A 22,699-nucleotide genomic window follows, 5' to 3' on the forward strand; every position below is an offset into this window, starting at 1 on the left:
TCATGTCAGTCAAAAGTAATCATACCTATGGATGCTGAATAGTCATTCCCAATAAAACTAATAGTCATACATCCATTGCTTAAGTCATCACACACAAAATTGTTGAACTAGTTATCACATGCCAAATATTGGCCATCTGTCAAGCAAATCCTATACCTTTCTGTATCATTGTTCTTGGAAATGTCTCCGAAATTGAACAATTGATCTCAGGTGAATTACAGCTGTCACTCATGAGGAGGCTCTACCAAATTGGTGATTTTATGTTTACATGTATTCTACAGTGAACAAGTGACTGTAGCATATTTTTCTTTTGCACAATTCTGTAGGATTACAAACACTTCTACACAATGGAAATGTGAAACGTACGTATTCAGTGTCTTAGTTACTCCAAAGACTCCCATAACATCTACAGTGACTTTACTGCACATTTCAGATGGCTGTACAGGTAGGCCATAGTGCTGTTGTCAGCATTTTCAGGTGTCACCAATTGTTTTTGCAATGGGAAACACTGAAATTATAAACTGTCATAGTGGAAACATGACAATGCCATTTGACTATCTTGTTCATAAAGATGGTGTCAAGACTTTTCATTTTGATGGCACTGACAGTTTCATTGACATGGATACTTGCTTTTGAGGTATGGATAATCAATTCTGTGCATGTGACGTGCTTTTGCAGGCTATCCACTAGGTTTTGCAGTTTGCACTAATTGTTCTGAGAAACGCACCAAAGCGACTGAGAAAAACTGTAAATAGCAAACAGCTGATTGCTAGATGATCCAGGAGGATCCTGTAAGGCAGGTAAACACACTCACACACAGAGGAGCAAGCACGCAGACAGAGAGAGAGAACAAAGGGGAGAAACAGTGGAGACGCAGAGGAGGACTGGAGGACCATGACACCGTAACTCACCCACAGCCTTTAATACATGTGTCAAAATGAGGCTTTAGTGTCAGTGAATGAGTCATCGCTACCAAAATAAAAAAGTTCTTTTGATAATGTGGACAGCAAGGCGGTGAGAAGTTTAGATATTTTGTCAGGATGACAGTGGCCTTAAGAGGTGTCTTTTTCTCACCTTCACATTTCCTAACTGCCTGACTTTTTAAAAATATTTTCACATATCTTGACGTTGAAGGGCCACTGATAGAAACTTTTATTTTTCTGAGAATAACTGATTTCTTGTTGACAAAATGAATGCAGATGACAAGAGCACAGGTTTTACGTTCATTGTAAAATACATGTAATGTGAGAGGAAACATATGTTGTATTAATGTAGGGTCTTTATCTTACAATATAAAAGCACCTTGAGGCAACTGCTGTTGTGATTTGGCCCTATACACATATGATTGGAGTGAAGTGTACAAAAATGAGACAAACTATGATGACAGTAACGGAAAAAATGAACATTTACACAAAGCTGCACAGATTAAAACATGTAAACTGTCTTTAAGTCTCAGCAAGTCTTGCCAATTAAATAAACAATTCTGCATGTAATGACTTTTACAATCATACAATTTGATCAAACTGTAGAACAAATAGTGTACTATTTGTGTACTGCTAAAAAAAAATTAATGCAACTCTCTATTATTGAAGTACAAGACAATTCTGGGAAGCATAAACCATTAAAACATTAAAACCATTTAACATGCTTCAGTGCAAATGAAAGTGACAACAGGTTTGCACCTGTTGGAGACACAACAAGAAGACCATTAAATGTAGCAGGAGGTAGCCACAGACTATTGCTCCCTTTTTATTCTTCCTGACTGATTTTTAGCTAGTTTTAAGTCTAGTTTTTTTTTCTTTGCAAGCTCCTTTGACTAGTTTTAAGTCCATCTCCTCTAGGATGGCACATTTAAGTTCATCCCTCAGCACAGTCTCAAGAGTGAGGAGGCGATGGCGGGAGACAGGCTGCTACATGTGGAGAGCTGGCCAGGGCTGTACAAGGGCATAAATCTAACCTTTGTGCACGGAGGACCATGAGGAGCACTGCCAGAGCCCTACAAAATGACCTCCAGTCAGGTACTCATGGATGTTTCTGACCAAACTGTCAGAAACAGACTACTTTTTTGTGGGAACTGTGCTCTCAGCCCAGCACTGTGCTGCTGGACAGCCCTTTTCAGCACTCCTCTTGCAATGGTCTGTCTCCTGTTATCGCTTCCACTCTCTTGAGATTGTGCCGGGAAATGCAGGAAACCTGGCATACATGTATGTGCCATCCCGAAGGACTACCCGTTCCTGAAGTTATGGGCAGTTTTGCTTGTCTCTTTTACAATAAGAAAAAAAAAGGATTGTTTAACTTTATGCTTTAAAGTGTTTTTTCTTTTCCCCCCTCACGACTCAGATGCTTTTCAAGCCTTTCAAATGCCATCTCATACTTGCACACAAAGCACTTCTACTGAAGCCAAAGACATGCTGAAGACTCGCAAGCGGCGGCATCAGCGTTGAGAATGAGGAATCAGGGCGATGTTGCAAAAAAGAGGATCTTTGGTTATTTTTAGTTTTCTTTCCTCTGCCTTTGGGATGGACAGACATACAGTATATGGAGTGAACAGTGTTCCTTTTAAAAATGTAGCTACGCACACCCACACATCCGTGCAGATCCTTCCACATTTAGTGCTACACTGTCCCACTCAGCAGATGTACGTTTACGTATGTAAATCCACACGTGTAACTCGTTTGCACAAACTGTCAGCGACACGGAAGCTGCACTCCCACACACACACACATATACACCACTTTCCATTTCCACAGGGGCTCAAGATCGAGCGCTCTGAAAGTAGTGCAGCATTATTCCTCCTTTGGAGACGCCACAAAAAGCTTTTGTACGACACAGTGCTGCGTTTTTTGTGTCATGTCTGCGTGTCTGTGTCTTCATGAGTGAGTGTATGCGTTACAGTAAGCCCCTTTTGCAGAAGTGTGGGAATGGGCCGGGGGTATCATTGCCCATCAGATCCAGAGTGTCTTAATTGGATAATTGTTGCGAGAGAGCGTGTTTAGGCCGCTTGGCTAGTGTGTGTTTATGTATTCATGTCTCTCGATGCTTTAATGAGTTGCCAGCCTATTGAGAAAAGCATCAGGATAAGGCCAGCATTTGTGTGTCTGTCGAGCCTGCTGGTGCGCTCTTCACTTTTGTCTGTGTTTGCGTGCGTTCGTGTGCCAGAGGGTTATCAGCCATAAAAGGGAGCCAGTCATTGCTGCTAGTGTTAGATAGGTTTTGTTGACAACGTCGCAACATACTTTTCTTTTTGCTTCCTAATCCTTTGAGCAGTCAGAGGGCTTAAAATGTGAGATCAATGTTACAGCTGCAGTCAAATCTCTGTGCAATCAAACAGCTCGGGTGATTTTTAGTCATCACGAAAAATCAATAGCCGCAGTTCTCAAGTTGATAAGTGTAAACAATGTGGTAATGGCTATTTGTGGTTATTGCCGCAATTCTGAAAAGTCTGTTGAGGTTCGCAATCAATGCTCAGCGGCAGTGTTTCTGATGTACAATTTTCATACTTTAGTTCACTTTGGAAAGAGCATAAAAAATCCATTTAAAGTCAGACTGCCTGTAGTAAAAAGCACAGTGTTATGAAACTGCTTTTTCAGAAGAACCATAAATGATGTTCTTTAATGAAATTTCGTGAAAACTTGAATCCAGTGTCCACGTGAAGAAGAATAATCAGGTTTTGCCAAACGTCTTGATATTGGATTTCTTTTTTCACCAACGCACATAAAAGATCTCAGTGATATTGCTAAAGTTTACGAAGAGTTCATCAATTCAGATTCTGCGGTTTGAATAAATAAGTACTTATATAACTGAATCTGTAAAAAGGGGTACAACAAATATAAAAATCAGTAAATAGTGGTTACAGAGTTGCTATTTATTGTTTATCGTGATAAAAATACTTGTACAGATAATGATAACCTAATAAAATGATCATTAATAAAAAAAAATTTTAAACAGGGGAAGTATTTTTCTATTTTGTCTTACCTTTTCTCTTTATCAGCTCTTTTTTTAATTTATGCAGCCCTCTGGGTTCTTGCTGTGGCAAACATTTGCCAAGCATCTGTGTGGTTTTACAATAATCACTCTGGTGGGCTGCAGTGATTTTTACAGGAATCATTGCAGTCCATGATGATGTTTCTGAAACCAACTGAATTACCAAGTTTTCTGTTTTAAAGAAATTTGGAACCACCAGAAGTAGAAGTCAGTGTTTCTTTCTCTACCTTAAGCTTTGTTCTTTTAGGTGCCACAGATACTTTAAACGTAGCTTTGTGAAGCTGTTTGTGTCTGTTTGCAGGTGGACCGCACAGAGGTCATCCGCAGCAGCAGCAGCCCGGTTTTCTCCAAGATTTTCTTGGTGGATTATTACTTTGAGGAGGTCCAGAAGCTCCGCTTTGAACTTCACGATATCAGCTCCGGCAACAATGGCCTCCGTGATGCTGACTTCTTGGGAGCCATGGAGTGTACCCTAGGACAGGTCAGTGAGTCTCTTGATTGGATTGTGCACTCTAAAGGAAGAGCATGCACGAAGCAAGCAGGTCGATTGGGAAATCGGTGTGACTGATGAGTGCAAACATAAGTGAAACAGTCACAATACTTTACAAACTGTTATTCCTCCTCTCACCCCCACGGAAGTTAAAAAAATAACACATAGCTCCTATAAGTCAAGCTTAAATTAACTGAAAATTAAAGAGTGTGAGGTAGGTCAGTGAATGTGAGAGGAGTTCAGAAACAATCAGAAATGTGTGTGATGTGAGTGTTTCTGGAGGCGAAAGCATGACAGAAATGCACTTGTAACCTCCGAACTGGATTCACCTTGTGCATTGCAAACAGTAGATGCAGTAAAAAAGCATATAAATCTTCCTCAGAGCAGCATGCTGTTGGGATAAGAATCGTCTACTTCAGTATGCTCAGTCAGCTACTTCGTTAAAACCACGGCAGGTGAAGTAAATAATACTGATGATATCGTAATAAGGCTATTTTTTCTCAGGAAACCTCAGGCCTTGGCATTTATGTGAGTGTAACTAAATAAGATTATTATTTTAGACCAAGGACGCCCACAGTGTCGGCAGCACTTCTTCCCCCCAGAGGATAATTGCCCCAAACGCACCACAAAACCTGCTTAGAAACGGTTAAAGGAACAAAACAAAGAGCCTTAGACATTGACCTGGCATCCAAAACTCCCCAGATCCCAATCCAATTGGGCAACCATGCCATACATATGGAGGTCAAACTCAGCACACAACCTGCATGACGCTACACTTTGGCACCAGATGCCGCAGGCCATCCTCACAGGTCCTGTATGCATGCCACAAAGAGTGGCAGCTGTTTTGGAGGCATGAAGGAGACCTACACAGTATTAGGTTTCAATGACTAAAAAACAACTTCAGTTGTGGAAGGATGTCAGCTTTCAGCCTGAGTTCAGTTGATGCACTGTCTGCATTAACATGCTTTCTCCGTCCATGAGTGCTTCTGATAAAAAGCCCTGAGGGTGCCTGAACTGTTTTCAAAGCCTTTATATGTGCTTGTGCTAAACTGTATACCCTTGTTATTCACTTAATGGATTTGTGCCTCTTTAATGAAGAAGTTTTAATCAATATTTAAAGATTTGGTTTATTTGCATTTTTCACTCAATATCCAAGAGCATTTAAAAGAAAATTGTTATTGCACTACTACTCATTAACAATTTGAATAAGTGCATTTGAGGGAATTGCTATCTAATGTAATATTGAATGAAAGGAAATAGGACACGCAGCCCAGTGTTTCCCTTATCTTTAATGTCAGGTCTGCAGTTAAAGGAAGTGTTTACTTTTTACTACTCATCAGAGACAGCACAGAGCTGGTGGATGTATAACACTGACTTAAGGGTGTGAAAGCTTCTTGGAGAGGTTGTTTGGAAGCTATTGTTTATATAATCATATTATAACTCTGTTAATAACTGTATTTGAAAAAATAGAGGTTATGTTTATCTTCCATCATATCATTTGAAGCAATAGTGTGATCATTTTCCTTTTTCTGTGTACGATAGAAGCCCTGAATAGTTGCTAGAGGAAACGCTTGTTGCAGACGCATTGCATCAGTGATATTGTAACAGATATTGACATGTTGCATGTAAGCATTTATACCTGCTGTAAGACTTAATTCTGTTATAATCAATGTTGTTGTTTTTTCCTGCTTTATTGGCAGAACAAAAAAACAAAACCCAAAAAAAGAAACCGTGACAGCACATTGTAGGGAAACGGAAACAATGAATAAATAAGGACAATGAATGAGATTCTAATTACTAAATGCCTCAGTAGTGCCAGTTAATGGTGTCTAAGGATCAGACCAAACGTCCGAGTGCATGCCAATAATTTTCAGTAGACTCACAATGGACACACCGGCATTGCACATAAATGCCGTGTAGGTGTCACACAGGCGTGGATGGTTTCTTTAGTTGTGGCATTAGCATGCAGTGACAGTGTGATTGCAGTAGGTTGTCCACCTGATTTAATGCATTATATTTCATACCAGTCTATATGTCTATACGTCTGTACACGCTGCACCTCCATTAATATCTACAACAGTGCCTGTGTGTATCCGTGCATCGGGGTATTTGATGTAAGTGCAGCGCCTAGTATATTAGGTGCAGTAATCACCTGCGTGCCTAAAATATAATTTACTTTTTATCAACAATTCAGAGGAAGTCTGGGGTTTGACAAAAACACGAGCTGAAGTTTTGTTTGTTGTTTCCAGCTGCGAAGCAGTCTTTCCTCTGAGTTTATTAACAGCTTCATCCCGGCACCAGATCGGTCACGTCAGTGATTACTTATAATCATCTGTTACCCCTGACATGGAGATAGGATCTGCCAGGATCTATGTGAACCTTCTTTGTCAGCAACACAGACAGACTACATGGTCTACTTGCATTGGGAACACACAATAAGCTTTCTTGATACAAAGGAAATTCTAAGTTGGGGATGTAGATGTTTTTAATGTGCTTTTATGTACGTGTACAAATGCCTTAGCTGTAGCAGGAAGAGGCTGTGTGTTAGTCGGTTGGTGTGTTTGACACATCATCGTGAGTGTGCATGCACTTGTCTGCCTGTGTAGCACGTTGTCAGGCTATGAAAGAGACTATGAAGTGCAGCTGAAGTAGAAAAAGGGAGAAATTGTGGTACCTTTGAAAGTCCTTGACAAAATAACACTACTATAAGATTTTCTGCTGGTATTACGACCACCATCATCGCCATCTTCACCACAGCAAATAACAATAAGGATAAATTGGTCTGGGAGAGTGCAAGCAGCAATCACTGCCACTTGCAGTGAAGCAGCGACAGAGCACCACCCAGGAGGCTCCAGAACTGGCTGGCAAAGTCAGTGACCCCAGGTCGACAGTATGTCTTTTGCCACCTTGTAATATTTTAATCATGAATACTATTCATATTATAGTTTAATCCTTTCATCTTGTTACTTCGTTTAATTTTTTAAACATTTTCATTTATTGCACCAGATGTTGGTCCTGTTGTGAATCATCCCCACACCCTGGAGGTTTGCTCGATGTCACTTTGCTCCTGTTCTTAAATGCTCTGAGATCCTGAGCAGTGAAGTTATTTTTTAGGGCTAAATTTATATGAAATAGCCAGATTAAGTTGATAACTATGGTTTAAGGGGAGCAACATGGTGGCACAACCTTGTGAAGCCTATGAACAAAAAAAAATAGTTAATGTACAATACATCGACAGTTTAATAATATTAGTGCCAAATGGGGCAGCTGTGGTTCAGGCGGTAGAGAAAGTCATCCAATAATCAGAAGCTTGCTGGCTTAATCCCCAGCTCCTCTAGTCTCCATGTGGATGCGTCCCAAATTGCCCCTGGTACATTCACTGGCGTCTGAGTGCGTATGTGTAATAAATCAAACTGTATGGGTGTGTGTGAAAACTGGAACATGTGGGTTATAGTGTAAAGCGAGTGGAAAGGCAGAATATAAATGCCAGCCAGATAAAAAGTCAGATGTTTCAGTTTTTAGAGACTAAAGTCAGTGTAGAGTAGAGTGAATATTTGACTTGCGTTCTCCAGACAGATGCAAACTCTAAGTGGAGGCTGGAACATCTGAGGTGATTTTTTCTTTCTTTTTGTTTCAGATTGTTTCACAGAGGAAACTGACTAAAGCTCTTCTCAAACAGGGAAACACTGCTGGAAAGTCTTCTATCACGGTACGGTATGGCACGGGTTCCAAAGTCAACCGAACCACGTTAAACACTCCTACACATGCAAAAATTACACACACACTTAGACACGCACACACACACACACACACCACCTCTGTGCACTCAGACACCCTGAAGATAATTAATTTGATGATGTTGCCTGTTCAATCTGTGCTGTAGCTCATTTCCATCTCATTTTCTCTCACCTCCTTCTTACATCTCCGTGTCGATCTCTCTCGCTCTCTCTGTCTGTCTCCTTTCGCCTCCCAACCTTCCCTCTCCACCTTCACTCTCTGCCCCGCTGTATAGGTGACAGCTGAGGAATTGTCTGGAAATGACGATTACGTTGAACTCTCATTCAGTGCACGTAAGCTGGACGATAAGGTTTGTGCACTTTCAAAAATACTCAGAAATGTTGAAGTTTTCCTTAAGATATGAGGGTAATTAATACTGAAGATGTGGGTCTGTGTGTGCATGCTGCCTGGTTGGTGTGTTTGTGTGTGCGTGTGCTTGGAGAAGTATGTGGGCAGAGCTGTGGGACTTGATTAAAGGAGGCCTGCTGAGATAGGTGGGCACCCCCTTTCCCAATAACCCTCTTTTATCTCACCACCCCAACCACACACACCGATAACTGTATTAATTTTCCAGCCGGCACATGTGCGCGCGCACACACACACACACACACACACACACACACACACACACACACACACACACACACACACACACACAGACATGGATGACTAATCCAAACAAGTAGTGCCCTGGGGAAAAGATGGAAGAAAGCATGGGAGTGGTGGATAAATTGGAGAGGACAGGAAAGGGACAGGTGGAAGAAACAAAGAAGAAAAGGAGTTTAAAGGGGCGAAATAATGATTCTGTTAGTGTTCGAATGATTTATGGTGATCAAAGGGAGTTCTGAGGGAATGCCTCACATGCGTGTTTTCTCTCTGAAGGATTTCTTCAGCAAGTCAGACCCTTTCCTGGAGATTTTTAGAATAAATGATGACGGCACTGAGTCGCTTGTGCACAGAACCGAGGTAACTGCGCTCGCACATCCGTGGAGATGTAGGCAGCTGTTTTAGTTTGGAAATAAACAACAAGCGTGAACTGTCTTTGTATTTATTGTGCACAGACGGTCATGAACAACCTGAGCCCAGTTTGGAAATCCTTCAAAGTTTCCTTAAACACACTCTGCAGTGGAGACCACGACAGGGAGCTTAAGGTGAGTCTGGGAATATTTTTTCTGCAACAATCATAGTGGCAATGCAACTATTTAAGTTCCTCCAGTAAAATGCAAGACTCATTAAGAGGGCCGAAGTCAAGCAGCACCCGAGTGCTTGCACAGCATCATCACCAGCCTGCATTTTATTTATTTAAAACATAAAAAAAGAAATGCCATTCATTCAATAAATGCGGACAAAAACTTAAAATGACAATAAATAAAGTAGTTTTACCCTTTTTCACCTACATACAAAACATGACATTAATGCAAAGGACAGCGGCACGTACAAAAAGCCTTTGTCCCTTTCTCTTTTCAGTTCCAGGAGTTAAGTTCAGGTCAGGCGTTTTTATGATATCATTGTGCTATTTAAAAAGTCAGATGGGCGTTAAGGAGCTCAGTGGTTATCTTAAACTCTCGCCTTTACTTGTCAGAGGAGATCTCTTCGCCTTTTTGGAAGCAGTGGCCGCCACGTTCGCAGAGAACAGTTATTCTTTGGCATGAATAAACATGAGATTGTTCATTAAATATTCAGAGGTATCTTAACTCTGCGTGGCTCCTGACAGCGGGAGAAAGGGCTCGCACGCGCACGCACGCCGTCGGCTATGGTTTCCAGGGCTACCTGTTTCGAACAGTCAGAGCTTTAGTGAGAAATGGCAGGGCAGAGATTTCTATTCAGACAAGTGCTTTCTTTTCACCAGACTCTTAACTGACCAATGCATAAATGCATAACCCTCCTCTGCAGTGTCTCGCCGTCTCTTCCTTTGTACTTGCAATCGGCAAGGAGCCCATTTCTCCACCTCTTTCTGTCCTTTCGCTGGTCTCTCTCTCTCTCTCTTTGTCAAACAGTTAGTATTCAGTGAATGGAACAGAGCTTCTTAATTTTTTCATTACTCTCTAGCACAGCTCTCAGCAGTTTGAAGTGGAAGCAAGGCTGCAAAAGCGAGCGCTCGCTACCTCGCGCGCGCACAAATTACTTTCACAAACACAAACATGCATGCGGCCCGCAAACGATCACACACAAACATGCACGCACGCTTTAGGTGCGGACTGTGAACAGCTTAAGTGGGAGACAGGAAATTAGGGGATTACAGTGAGTCATTGTTTTTAATCAAGCATTGCTGGATTGCTTCTGATCGCTAGTTGCTGGGGTGACCTCATGCAAGGAGGTTATAATGCAAAACTGCACCGCTGAAGGACTCGTTCACAGGCATTAGAGCTTCACAAAAGACCCGAGTTTTTTCAGTCCGTGTTAACATGTGTCTCTATTGACAAACCTTTTTGAATATCATTGATTGCAGTGACTTTGCAGGACAGCCTACACATGAGAGCCTTGTGCCATCCTTTGAAATGAAAGGACTGAGTCTTTATGATGTGCTTAGCTTTGCCCCGCTGACCCTCACTTGATTGAGGCAATTTGTCTTGCTTACTAGCTCCCAAGAGCGAGTCAAACTATTATGTCGAAAAACACACACACAAGCGTAAAGCTGTCGCTTAAGCCGCGTACCTCTCAGCATCCTCAGATTAATATTTCACCGCTCCGTTGCCCCCCCCCCCACCAACACCGCCTTATCAATCATTCAGCATGGCATTTCCCTGCATGCCTGCGAGTGCCTGTGTGTGTTCGTTTAGGTAACGGTGTTGCAGCTGTGCTCTAAATGAGTGAACGTGTGTGTGTCTCTTCCAGTGCACAGTTTGGGACTGGGACTCCAATGGAAAACATGACTTCATCGGGGAGTTTCATACCACGTTTAAGGAGATGAGGGTAGAGCAGGAGGGCAAACAGGTGAGAAAATGCGCGCTCGAGCTCCTGCACATGCTCACACGAGAGGAATAAAACAAGTAATGTTTACTCACTGACTCAGGGCCATAAATTCATTTATGCACTGTGAGCCCATTTGCATCTCTGTCAGTGCTTTTATTCACATATCCAAAATAATCCTCATTTAAATAAAAGCAGAGCTCCTTTTTAATAGCTTCGCATCATTATGTAGCAAATACATAACGAGTCAAGCAAATTCCTTCTGTGCTCCCTTGATACCATCTGCATTAATTGTGTGTATCTGTGCGCCTAGATCCAATGGGAATGCATCAACCCTAAATATCAGATGAAGAAGAAGAATTACAGAAACTCTGGTGTTGTCATTCTCAACCACTGTAAGGTAAGGTAAAGCTTTTTCTGTCTGCGTTCCTTCTTTTTTGTGCAACAAATGGTTATTTTCATTGTTAATTTAAATCTCAACTGACTGTTTGGGGGATTAATTGTTTGACTTTTAAAGCATGAGATAACAGTGGAAAAAAAGACGTGCCTTCTAATTGCTACTTTTGTCCCATTAATATTCATAGACCTAAATACACTATTTTTTATAATTATATTAAACAGAGAAAAGAACGATAAATGCACAAACCTTATTATCATTGTGTTTCTGACTATAAATACATTTTATTTTGCTAGGAAAACGGGAAAAGTGAGGAGCAATTTATTGAAATTTGCAAATTTACGTGGAAATGCACATATAAAGCAAAAGCAGAGTTTGTGCAATTCAATATTTGACCATCTTTTTTTCCTTTAACACAGCCTGAACTCTCTTAGACAAGCTTTCTTGTAATTTCTTTAAGTAGTCTTCAGGAATAGCTCTTCTTCTTCTTCTTGAAGGGCATTTCAAAGCTCTTCTTTGGATGTTGACTGCCTTTTATTCCGTTCTCTGTCAAGATGATCCCACACTGCTTCAGTAATGTTGAGGTCTGGGCACTGGAGGCCAGTTCATAACTGATGGTGTTTTATTGTGTGTTTCTACCCTTGTATCCTTTACTGCATTAGCAGTGTGTTTTGGATCATTGTCATGCTGAAAAATAAAACTGTTACCAATCAAATGTTTTGATGGCACTCTTCTGTGTTCATAATTCCTTGGATTTTGAGCCATGAAAGAGCCTCCTCCATGTTTTACAGAGGGTTGTAAACACTCACTGTTGTACCTCTCACCTGGCCTGATTACTTGAACTAAAACCTTCCAATCTGAATTCATCACTTGAACCTGTTGCCACTGATTTTCAATCTACTTCTTTTGTAATTTGGCATAACTCAGCCTTTTCACCCTATTTCGCTTCCTTAAGTTTGGCTTCTTGGCAGTGATCCTTCCACTTAGACCATTTCTGATGAGGTCTAAGTGAACATTAGATGGATCAACCACAGGGCCAGATGCATTTCTTGGGTCCTGGGTCAGGTCTTTGCTGGATTTTTTTCATACTTTTTAAAGACAAAAATTTTAGCTACTGTTCATATGCAGATTTTAATGCCTCTTTGAAAAGCCTGGAGAAGTGTGAGAGAAACACATAAGAAAATCTGGCTACTTGTAACAAAATATATAGACATGACAGGTTTTGACTTTTGCACAGTACTGTAACTATACAGACAAATGTCATCGAAATTGCTATATTTGTATATAAAATGTATTTGTTTATTTTTTAAAATTATTTTCCCATTTAACAGCACTGACTGCATTATGTCCAATAATTTCTGTAGTGATCACCTGACTGTAGGTAGCACTTTCTGTCATAATCGGGCTGTCAGTTCATTAATATAGGGAAAGGGCCCATTACATATTTTTAATAAGAAGCTTCTAGTTCAATATAAAAACAAACAAACAAACAAACAAAAGAAATAACTGGAAAATGGGTGGGAAAAATGGAAAATAAATAAATGAATAAATAAAAATGGGTAAATCCGATGGAGAAATTACTAGAAAAGTAAATAAATAGTATTAGTAAACTAGTAATCAATAATATTATGGGTTCTTTTTTTCCTGACAGATTATTAAAATGTATTCCTTCCTGGATTACATCATGGGAGGCTGCCAGATTCAGTTCACAGTAAGTTCCCTCAAATGTAATCTCTTTAATGTTTACATCAATGTGCCTGTTTGTGTCCGTCCATGCTGTGTGAGCGTACATGTTTCCATCTCAGGTGGCGATAGATTTTACAGCATCCAATGGAGATCCTAGAAACAGCTGCTCCCTCCACTACATCCACCCCTACCAGCCCAATGAGTACCTCAAAGCGCTGGTGGCTGTAGGAGAGATATGCCAAGACTATGACAGGTAGAATCCACTCCATCAATCATCGTTCCACCTAATGCTGACACAAGGGCACACATCCAAACACAGACACACTCTGGATTTTCCCTCTGAGAATCAAATCCTTCCACAAAAGTCAGCATGAAAAAAACCTCTTCCTTTGCTTTATGAGCCTTACAAAGCTTTTGTCCATTATTTTTACCCTTCTCTTTTTTCCTTATATTTATTTCTTTTTCCCAATGAAATATGTCTGTCTCTTTTTCTCCAGTGATAAGATGTTCCCTGCATTTGGATTTGGAGCTCTGATACCCCCTGACTTCAAGGTAGGACATTTGGGAGCATGCACATGTGTGCAAAAGCAAAGGGCAGAGTGGGTGGGGTGGGTCTGGAGAATTTATATTTAGATTTGAGATCTTTTTGGAGGCTCAGCTTGCTTTTGATCAACATGAAAGGGGAATACATCTGTCAACCTGTAAATTGGACTGAATGCATCGTGCTGAGTGTGAGTGGTGTGTTGTGGCAGTAAAAAGGCCTTGTCTTTTCTGCCCTGCCTGAAGGTTTCACACGATTTTGCTGTGAACTTTGATGAGGACAATCCTGAATGTGCAGGTGAGCTACCCACACCCTTCCCCTCCCCCAAACACGGACACAGAGACATACACACACTACTTCGCTTACTCAGGCTCGCGCAAACATTCGCATGCACAACCAAAGCAGTCCCCTGCATGCCTCTCATATCTCCCTTGCTGTCGGTCCCATATTCCACCCTTTATATTTTTCCCTGATTTTTTTTTACCCTGTTTTTGCTCCTCACAAATATGCACAGACATACGCACGCGTTCGAACACGCACGGACGCACACGCAGCTGGGAGGTTTGTCACCATGCTGCTGGAAGTATTTCAGGCTCGTGTACACAGAGAAAAACAACACTAATCTGTATGTGTGAAATGGGCTTCTGTGCTCCTCTCTTCACATAGCTGACGTTCCCGCCGTGACGGCGTGTGTGTGAGGATAATACGGGAATATTTTGCACAAAATGCTCGGTCACCTCACAGTGCGGTCACATACACAGACTCTGATTCATCTTAGCAGATGCTTTTACAAGTATGAGAACTTTTGGCTCTCCAGGGTCAGGCAATAAACAGAAAAATGGCAGCAAAAACAACCCACGTGTGTGTGTGTGTTGCAGGGATCCAAGGTGTGGTGGAGGCCTATCAAAATTGCCTCCCTAAGATCCAGCTGTACGGGCCCACCAACATCGCTCCAATCATTCAGAAAGTGGCCTCCTCTGCCTCAGAGGAAATGCACACCAAAGAAGCCATGGTGAGCGAGAGAAAGAGAAAGATGGAGAAAAAAACCAAACTCATTTGGTCTTGTTATTGTGTCTGTTGATGTTTGCACTGGCACACATGGAGAGAAGCAAAAGACAAATAGTAATAAAAAGACAAAAAGAAATTAAAGGATGAATCAAAAAAGAAAAAAAAGATGAATTGAAAAGAACTTGGAGCGATTGATATTAATTTAATTCTGGTCATAAATTTTAGAGCAGATATTCGTCTCTGACTTAATGCCTACTGCTTCTCTCTGGTGGATTAAAATGAGTTTTATTCAAATTAGCCCCTGACAAGAAGCCATTTTTAAAACACAAATTTAATTGAACATGTATTCTTCATTTCTCCCCCTTCCACCCACAAATACCCCTCCTTCCCCTCACCCCCTTTACCTATGTCTCACCAGGAATACTTCATCCTGCTGATCCTGACGGACGGCGTCATCACTGACATGGCCGACACGCGAGAGGCCATCGTGCACGCCTCTCACCTGCCCATGTCTGTCATCATTGTTGGTGTGGGCAACGCAGACTTCACAGACATGCAGATCCTGGACGGCGACGACGGGATTCTGCGTTCGCCCAAGGGCGAGCCTGTCCTCCGCGACATCGTCCAGTTTGTCCCTTTCAAGGACTTTAAGCATGTAGGTGGTGGTTGAGAGGGTTTTGGTCAAAAAGCTCTGACTGGTTAATTTAGTACACAGGTGTCAAACTCCAGTCCTCGAGGACCGGTGTCCTCAAACCTTTACATGTGTCCCTGCTGCAGCACTCCTGAATAAAATTAGTAGGTCATTGGCAACTTGACTCCATGCTGAGGTGGCATGCAGTCAACCCTAGTCAAGTAAATTCAAATACATGTATAAATGTAAGTGTTTGGAAAATTGTACTGCTAAAAGGATTTTTATTGCACCATGTTCATTCACTCATGAGCTGATGTAACATGAATGAAATTGCTGAATTGCCACCTCAGCATGCAGTCAAGTTCTACAGTCTTGCTAATGAACTGCTAATTTTATTCAGGTGTGTTGCAGCAGGGACACGTGTAAAAGTTTGAGGACAACGAACCTCGAGGACTGGAGTTTGACGCCCCTGATTTAGCACATTAAAGCTTTCTCAGCAACATTAAAGCACTGGAAATTTAAGGAGGTTACTGACATGGAGGGAAGATGTTTTGATCACTACTAAAAAGGCTATAACTATCACTCAGCTCATCCAGCTGTACTACTCCAACATTCAGTTATCCACAAGTCCCATTCAATTTCATGCCTCGTGTCTAAAAGATCTTAATTATGTTTTATGTCTAAAAGATCTAAATGTCTGCTGTTTTACAGCAGACATTTAGAAAAAGAAACAGCAGGGAAGCACTAATGAGATTAATGGTAGTTTTGTTGTATTTGGGCACAGAGCCTTAATGTGATTAGTAACACCTGTGTATCCCGACTATTTCAAGTCAAAACGGTTGCTTTGACGAGAGCCTATTTAAAGCACTGATGTTTTTTTTAATTTGTTTTTGTTTTTGTTTTGTACATTGCGAGGTATACGGGTCAGTCAAGTCACATGCAGTATTAAATTAATGACTTGTAACAGTTTATTCTATAAAAGCTTTTAAGTTTAAACACATTTCAGTGGTGGCACGTCGATGTTTAGCGGTTTACCGCTCACCTCACAGCAAGAAGGTCCTGGCCTGGAATCCTGGGGCCTTTGTGTGGATTGTAGACATGTTCTCCTCACATCAGCATGGGTTTCCTCCCACAGTTCAAAGACATGCTTGGGGTTAGGCTAATTGGTGATTCTAAACTGGCTGTAGGTTGTTTGTCTCTGACTGTGCTGCAACAGACTGTGCTACCTGTCCAGGAAGTACACCCCTCTCACCCGATGACAGACTACAGCCCCTAGATTCCATCCAGGGAGTCTAGGGTTCAATACATTTCCAGTGCATTTAAATAATATATAATATAATATATATAATATGCTATCTAAAACTCAAAATTAAGTCTTTTAAGAAGATTTAAAAAAACTCTGGCAGAATTTTCTTTTTAGCTGTTGAAATAATCAAATACATAAATATCTTCTACTGAATATGCACATATTTGATGTGGCACATTTTTACACTGGATGCCCTTCCTCTCTTCCTAACCCTCCAAGGGATGTGTACCTCCTCTGGGTGTTAGATAAATGTGTTAACCTCTGCACTACAGTGCCACTCAGCATACGTAATTACCAAAAGTTTGCTGATGAGACAAGTAAAACTGTTTTGACCATCCAGTTTTATTGTTCTCAAATCCCAGGGTTCGCACAGTCTGGCATATTTCATCGAACACAGGATCGAACAGAAAGAAATGTCACTTATTTTTATTTTATTAGTTAATACATTTAATTAATTTATTGTTATAAATTCTATAAATTTTATTTAAACATATTAAGAGTGTGTATATATATGTGTATATATATATATATACATATATATACTGAAATATGCATGTCACGTCACTGACCTACATATGCATGTTTTTAAAGTAGATATAAGTACTGAATTGGTCTCAAGACACATTAATACTAAAAGATTTGGATCATGGCAATAAAAAAAAACTGTTTGGGATATCACTAATTATCCCCACATGAAGACAAGCTTCAGAACCTCAGCAGCTGTGCCTCCTTCTGAATAAATTATAGTTAATAAACATTTCCACTTCATTCCAATGAAAATGAATTCAATTCATAGTTCTGTTATATTGCTGTATTCGATCTGACCAAAACAGACTTGAGACTCAAAAACAAATATACGGTAAATGGCAATTAATCTCAAATAGCATGCAGATTGCAACAGTAACTTTCAAATAAAATCAGACGTCTCTCCCACTTTATGTGGTTTAAAAAAGCGAGGGGATATAAAATTCTCATATTAAATTATATTTTATGTAGTATAATATGCAAAGGCAAGTGCAAACTGAGAAAGTACGACAAGTAACAAAATCGCACAATAATAAAATGTAATTTAAGACTAAACAAAACAAAAACACAATCAGAAGAACACAAATGTTGTGTATATATTTGTGAACACCAATTTCAGTGTTAGGTGTTGGGATTTTATTTGTACTCTGAATTTCTGTCTTGTGTGTGGGGGATATGATTACAGTATTCAGGGGATTGAAAGTGTGACTGTGTGGGCGTAACGTGCTCGGTTTGCTCGTCAGAATTCATCAACTATTGGCTATCGGCCCTCTCTGTGTGTTTTTATGTGCGTGTTTGTGTGTGTCTCTGTCTTGGCATTAATTTTGCCTGCCTTTGACCAGATGTGTTTGGCTGGGTTCGTTATGGTGAGCTTGATCTATGACAAGTCAGGAAATTAAACAATTACGCAGTAATAGAAAGGGAGGAAGGAGTAGGAACATGCCGCATGGACGCGTATGAAGACAGACAGAGACATACTGAGAGGAGAAGGAAGGGTGATGATGGGTGGAGGATGTGAGACAGCCCATGGGTGGTGGTGCTGGTGTTGGAAGGAGGTCAGCAGGAGACCGGAGCTAAAGACAAAAGGGAGCGAGGGAGTGTGTGACAGAGGTGGAGAGGTGATTTTCTGCTCTGTCGTTTCTTTTCAGAGGGGATTAGCAGGACGGAGCTGCTGGGTGACAGGCAGAGTGGGGGATAACAGGTAGATAGGAGCAGAGAGGAGAAAGCATGAGGCAGGGTGGAAATGAGAGGAGGAGGAGGAGGAAGGGTGAGGAGGTTGGGGTGGGAGCACTTTGATGATGCATTGTCTCGGGGAATTATGTGAGACGGAGTACGACAGACTCTCTGACTTTGAGGATTCTGAAGTGTGAGTGCTGTGGCAGTATGTGTGTGTGCCCGTGTGTAACAATGTGTGTTAATACATGTGCTGGAGGAAAGGATAAGGATTTCTTTTCATTCTTTCTTCAGTAATATACACGACTATTGTATATTTTACACATTTTTAAAAGACTTAGTCAACTATCTATTCTTGTCATTCTTTATTAAGCATCTTCTTAATCTTTTTAATTTAGGGATTCACTTAATTAGACACAACCATGTAACTGTTGGTTAACACGAATATCTAATCGGCCAATCACATAGCAGCAACCCAATGCATTTACGCATGTAAACATGGTCAAGACAGCTTGCTGAAGTTCAAACTGAGCATCAGAATGTGGGGAAAAAAGGTGACTTTGAACCTGGCAAGGTTGTTGGTGCCAGACAGGCTGGTCTGAGTATTTTGGAAACTGCTCATCTTCTGGGGTTTACTTGCACAGCGATCTCTAGGGTTTACAGAGAATAGTCTGAAAAAGAGAAAATATTCAGAACGGCCACAATGCTTCGAGCCGAGATGAACGTAACTTAAATAAGCACTTGTTACAGAACAGATCTGCAGAAGAACGGTGTTCATTTTGATTTAGTTTTATTCATATTCTTTTGAGTATTAAGCTATTTAGTTTGAGTCATAATTTAGTCTATTTTTCTTATAGTCTTAGTCTAGTTTTAGTCAACTAAATATCATATGGTTATTGTAGACTAACTCTAAAGTGGATTCAGTTGACTAAAATATAAAGTGTAAAAGTTTGTCATGCTGTTGCTGTGAAAGTTGCTCCACACGGTTTACAAAGCGTCTTATTTTCCTTGACATTAAATGCATAATACCGACTGTGCACCATTTAAATACCGAAGCCTGCCTGGTCTCCAGTAGAGCACCTTTGGGATGTGGTGCAACAGGATATTTGTATCATGGATGTATAACCCACAAATCTGCAGTAACTGTTTCATGTCAATACAGACCAAAATGTCTGAAGAATGTTTTCAGCACCTTGTTGAGGCCACGCCATTGAGAATTAAGACAATTCTGAAGGAAAAATGGGGTTTCAACCCAGTACTAGCACAATGTACCTAATGAAGTGGAATTAAGAGTGTATATGTTGAGCAGTAAGTAAAAAGGTCAAATAGAGATTTAAAAGCGCTGTCAGTAGCTGACATGTCATGAACTACTCACCAAATCCCTTCGTATAACCATCTAATCCCCACTTTGAATTTGGAGAAAATAAGATGATGACAGTCACGGTTTGACTTTTATGACTTTTACAGCAGGCATCTTCACAGCTCACATTAATTTAATAATGTCAAGTAAGTGAATTTGGCTTTGTTTGAAAATGTATTTCCACTCATATTTTTAAAGTGCTTCTCAGGAAGTTGCCACAGACTTTTGTCAGCCGACCCAAATTTTAAAAAGAAGTAATTAAATCACAACATTGGAACAACTGGACTGTTTTCCACTGGTGTACTTAGCAAGGTCTAATGCAAATAGTTGCTTATTGTTGCAGCCTACTGAGTGCTTTTGTACAGGATGTGATGTACTTGCCTCTTAGGCGTTTTACAGCATGGATGCAGAAAATATAAACCAGGCCAGGGTGTAACGGAACATAAAGGTGAGAAGGGATGTTTTGAGGTTTTCAGATGAGCTCGTCTGGTCACATCAGTCTCACTGGTCTAAACCTTTGTCAGCATCAAACTCAGCAGCATCCTCGACTCAGGCATGCGTGGTGTTACTGGTGTATTAGTGACCTGTCTCCTCTTGTGTCTCTGTTTGTTTTTCCAGGCCTCCCCTGCTGCCCTTGCTAAGAGTGTTTTGGCAGAAGTCCCTAACCAGGTGGTAGATTACTACAACGCGAAAGGAATTAAACCCAAGTGCATGTCAGATTATGAGTCCACAAGAACCTTCAGCCCCTGACAATGGACTGAGTGCACACATACATACAATTACATATACATGTATGAATCCTATATCTACATTTAAGTACTGTATAAAACGTATACATGTCCAAAAGCACAAGCACACACATACGCAAACAAACATGTACACAAAACAATACTACATACAGTAGACTAGCTCAGAGAATTAGCTCGTTCTGGTGATACAAATTGAACTACTCTATTGGTGACTATTGCATGTTTGGCCACAGTGGCATCACCTGGGAAATTAACTGCTGTATTATCTACTGTACAATAAAAAAGGTATTTATAGAAATAAGAACAGTCTTCTGAAACAGCATGCATATGCAGACCTTAGCTCACTGGGGGAAAGAATGACACTCTTACCTTATTTAGATAACTAGCAAGTGCATAGACCAAACTATCTGTCAGCATAGAACCTAATATATGAGATGCATAACCCGAAATGCTTAGAATTAGCATTGCAAATGTTATTTATAGGATTGATAGCATTTCTGTTTGTGTACTGCATAAATGCATGCATTATTCAGCTCCTGTTAATTCCCCTTTTCTAGTAGTTGCTTGCTAGTTATGAAATAAAGTATCTTGTCATTTGTGTGAGATTTGGGGTTGTCTTTGGTGTTTGGGGTTCTTTTCTACAGATTTGTTTGACATTTTGCTAAATGGAATGAACAACTGAATAATTGTAATAATTTCTTAATAACCTTCTTACATTGTAAAGAGTTTTGGGAGGATAGAAACGCTTGTGTGGTAGATACTCATCTGTGAGCTGAAAATGTTTTTTTCTTCTGTATTCTGCATGTTGATTATAATAAAGACCCTTTGGTTTTCTCATTTTAGTGTGATCTTTTATGACGGGATGTCTTCCTTATAGTGACAAAAAACAAGAACATATTGTGTAAATGTCAAATACTATGTAACAGTTCTGATAACCCCTGCCAAAGATCTGGATTTATAATAAAATCCACATGGCCAGCCGTGTTATTAAATTAGCTCGTACTCCACAACAGCTCCAAATGCCACACACTTTTCACACACTGCTAAAAACCATCAGCCCACAGACACCTACACTGACATGCCTGCCTTTCCTTCACTCGTTCCTAGACAGACATTAAAATGCTAGAATAAATTATTTCACTAATCTCCATACAGTTTAATTAATGCGAGCCAAAGTTGGGCTGTCCTAAGAGGACACTCCAAGCGTGCCTCGGGCTCTGGTAGTCAGATCTGTATTCAGCTCATGAACCTTTAATATCTCTTTCCCTATCATAGATAAGCCCCATCAGAAGAGACCAGAAATATCAGCTTCACAGCATAGGAGTCACATAAAAACTTCTTTTTTCCTTGGCATTTTGCCTGTCTGTTAGACTTCCAGTGAAGTAAGACAGGAAATCTGGAAAAGACAGCACGGGAATGACAAACAGCAGCGGTTCAGCTCCGCTCTTAACCAGGGAGTCTGCAGCCATGGACAATCAACAACAACTGTGGTATTGGCTTCTGAAAGTAACCACTTAAAAATGTCTAGTCTAGTACTTTAGCTGACCTGAATTATAACAAGTAGCAATACTGCTACTACTACTACTAATAATAATAATAATTATAATAATAATAATAATTCTTATTATTATTATTATTATTATTATTATTTGATATTTTTGCACTTCACTGAACATCAACATTTAAATGAAAACTAGACAAAACCTGCTAGCATAACTGAACAACTATGTAAGGTGAAAGTGAAATTTAGCATTTAAAAAAAAATTATCTTTATTATTATTATTTTGTCCTGTGTTCATGTTCATTCTTCAATAGGTGGGATATTAAAGAGATATCCACATATCAGTGAATCAGTAATTATCCATCCATTCATTTCCTTCATAGTCCTCATCTATATCACACATTGGTTTGGTTTTGGTTTCATGACTATCAACTTCAAGCCTATCTCAGCTGTCAGACTGCGAGAGGCGGGCTACACTCTGGACAGTTAGTCAAGGATAAATAATTATGATCCAATAATAAATACAGTATATAAATGGCACTGTATGGTTACTTTAGCTACTTTAACATAACTTTTAATTTTACTTGAAGCCTGAATACTTGTTTTTTCCACTTGCCACCCAAATAAAATAAATAAATAACAATTAATCTGGATACGCCCC

At 40.3% G+C, this 22,699-nt stretch overlaps 1 protein-coding gene across 2 annotated transcripts in view; it reads left to right on the forward strand.

Moving 5' to 3' along the window:
- The window catches only part of cpne4b (copine IVb), a 29,247-nt gene extending 7,856 nt beyond the window's left edge, over positions 1 to 21,391 (forward strand). For both annotated transcript variants that reach the window (XM_004547970.4, XM_023153917.3), the window contains exons 3-16: positions 4,286 to 4,465; positions 8,112 to 8,183; positions 8,487 to 8,561; positions 9,134 to 9,217; positions 9,313 to 9,402; positions 11,087 to 11,185; positions 11,475 to 11,561; positions 13,210 to 13,269; positions 13,364 to 13,497; positions 13,742 to 13,796; positions 14,031 to 14,082; positions 14,664 to 14,797; positions 15,212 to 15,448; positions 20,407 to 21,391. In XM_004547970.4, coding sequence (XP_004548027.2) covers positions 4,286 to 4,465; positions 8,112 to 8,183; positions 8,487 to 8,561; positions 9,134 to 9,217; positions 9,313 to 9,402; positions 11,087 to 11,185; positions 11,475 to 11,561; positions 13,210 to 13,269; positions 13,364 to 13,497; positions 13,742 to 13,796; positions 14,031 to 14,082; positions 14,664 to 14,797; positions 15,212 to 15,448; positions 20,407 to 20,538 — 1,491 coding nt within the window. In that variant the 3' untranslated portion in view covers positions 20,539 to 21,391. The remainder of the gene's footprint in view (positions 1 to 4,285; positions 4,466 to 8,111; positions 8,184 to 8,486; positions 8,562 to 9,133; positions 9,218 to 9,312; positions 9,403 to 11,086; positions 11,186 to 11,474; positions 11,562 to 13,209; positions 13,270 to 13,363; positions 13,498 to 13,741; positions 13,797 to 14,030; positions 14,083 to 14,663; positions 14,798 to 15,211; positions 15,449 to 20,406) is intronic.
- The last annotated feature ends 1,308 nt before the right edge of the window (positions 21,392 to 22,699 follow it).

This window comes from Maylandia zebra, linkage group LG22, assembly GCF_041146795.1.
Source record: "Maylandia zebra isolate NMK-2024a linkage group LG22, Mzebra_GT3a, whole genome shotgun sequence".
Classification (NCBI taxonomy): domain Eukaryota; kingdom Metazoa; phylum Chordata; class Actinopteri; order Cichliformes; family Cichlidae; genus Maylandia; species Maylandia zebra.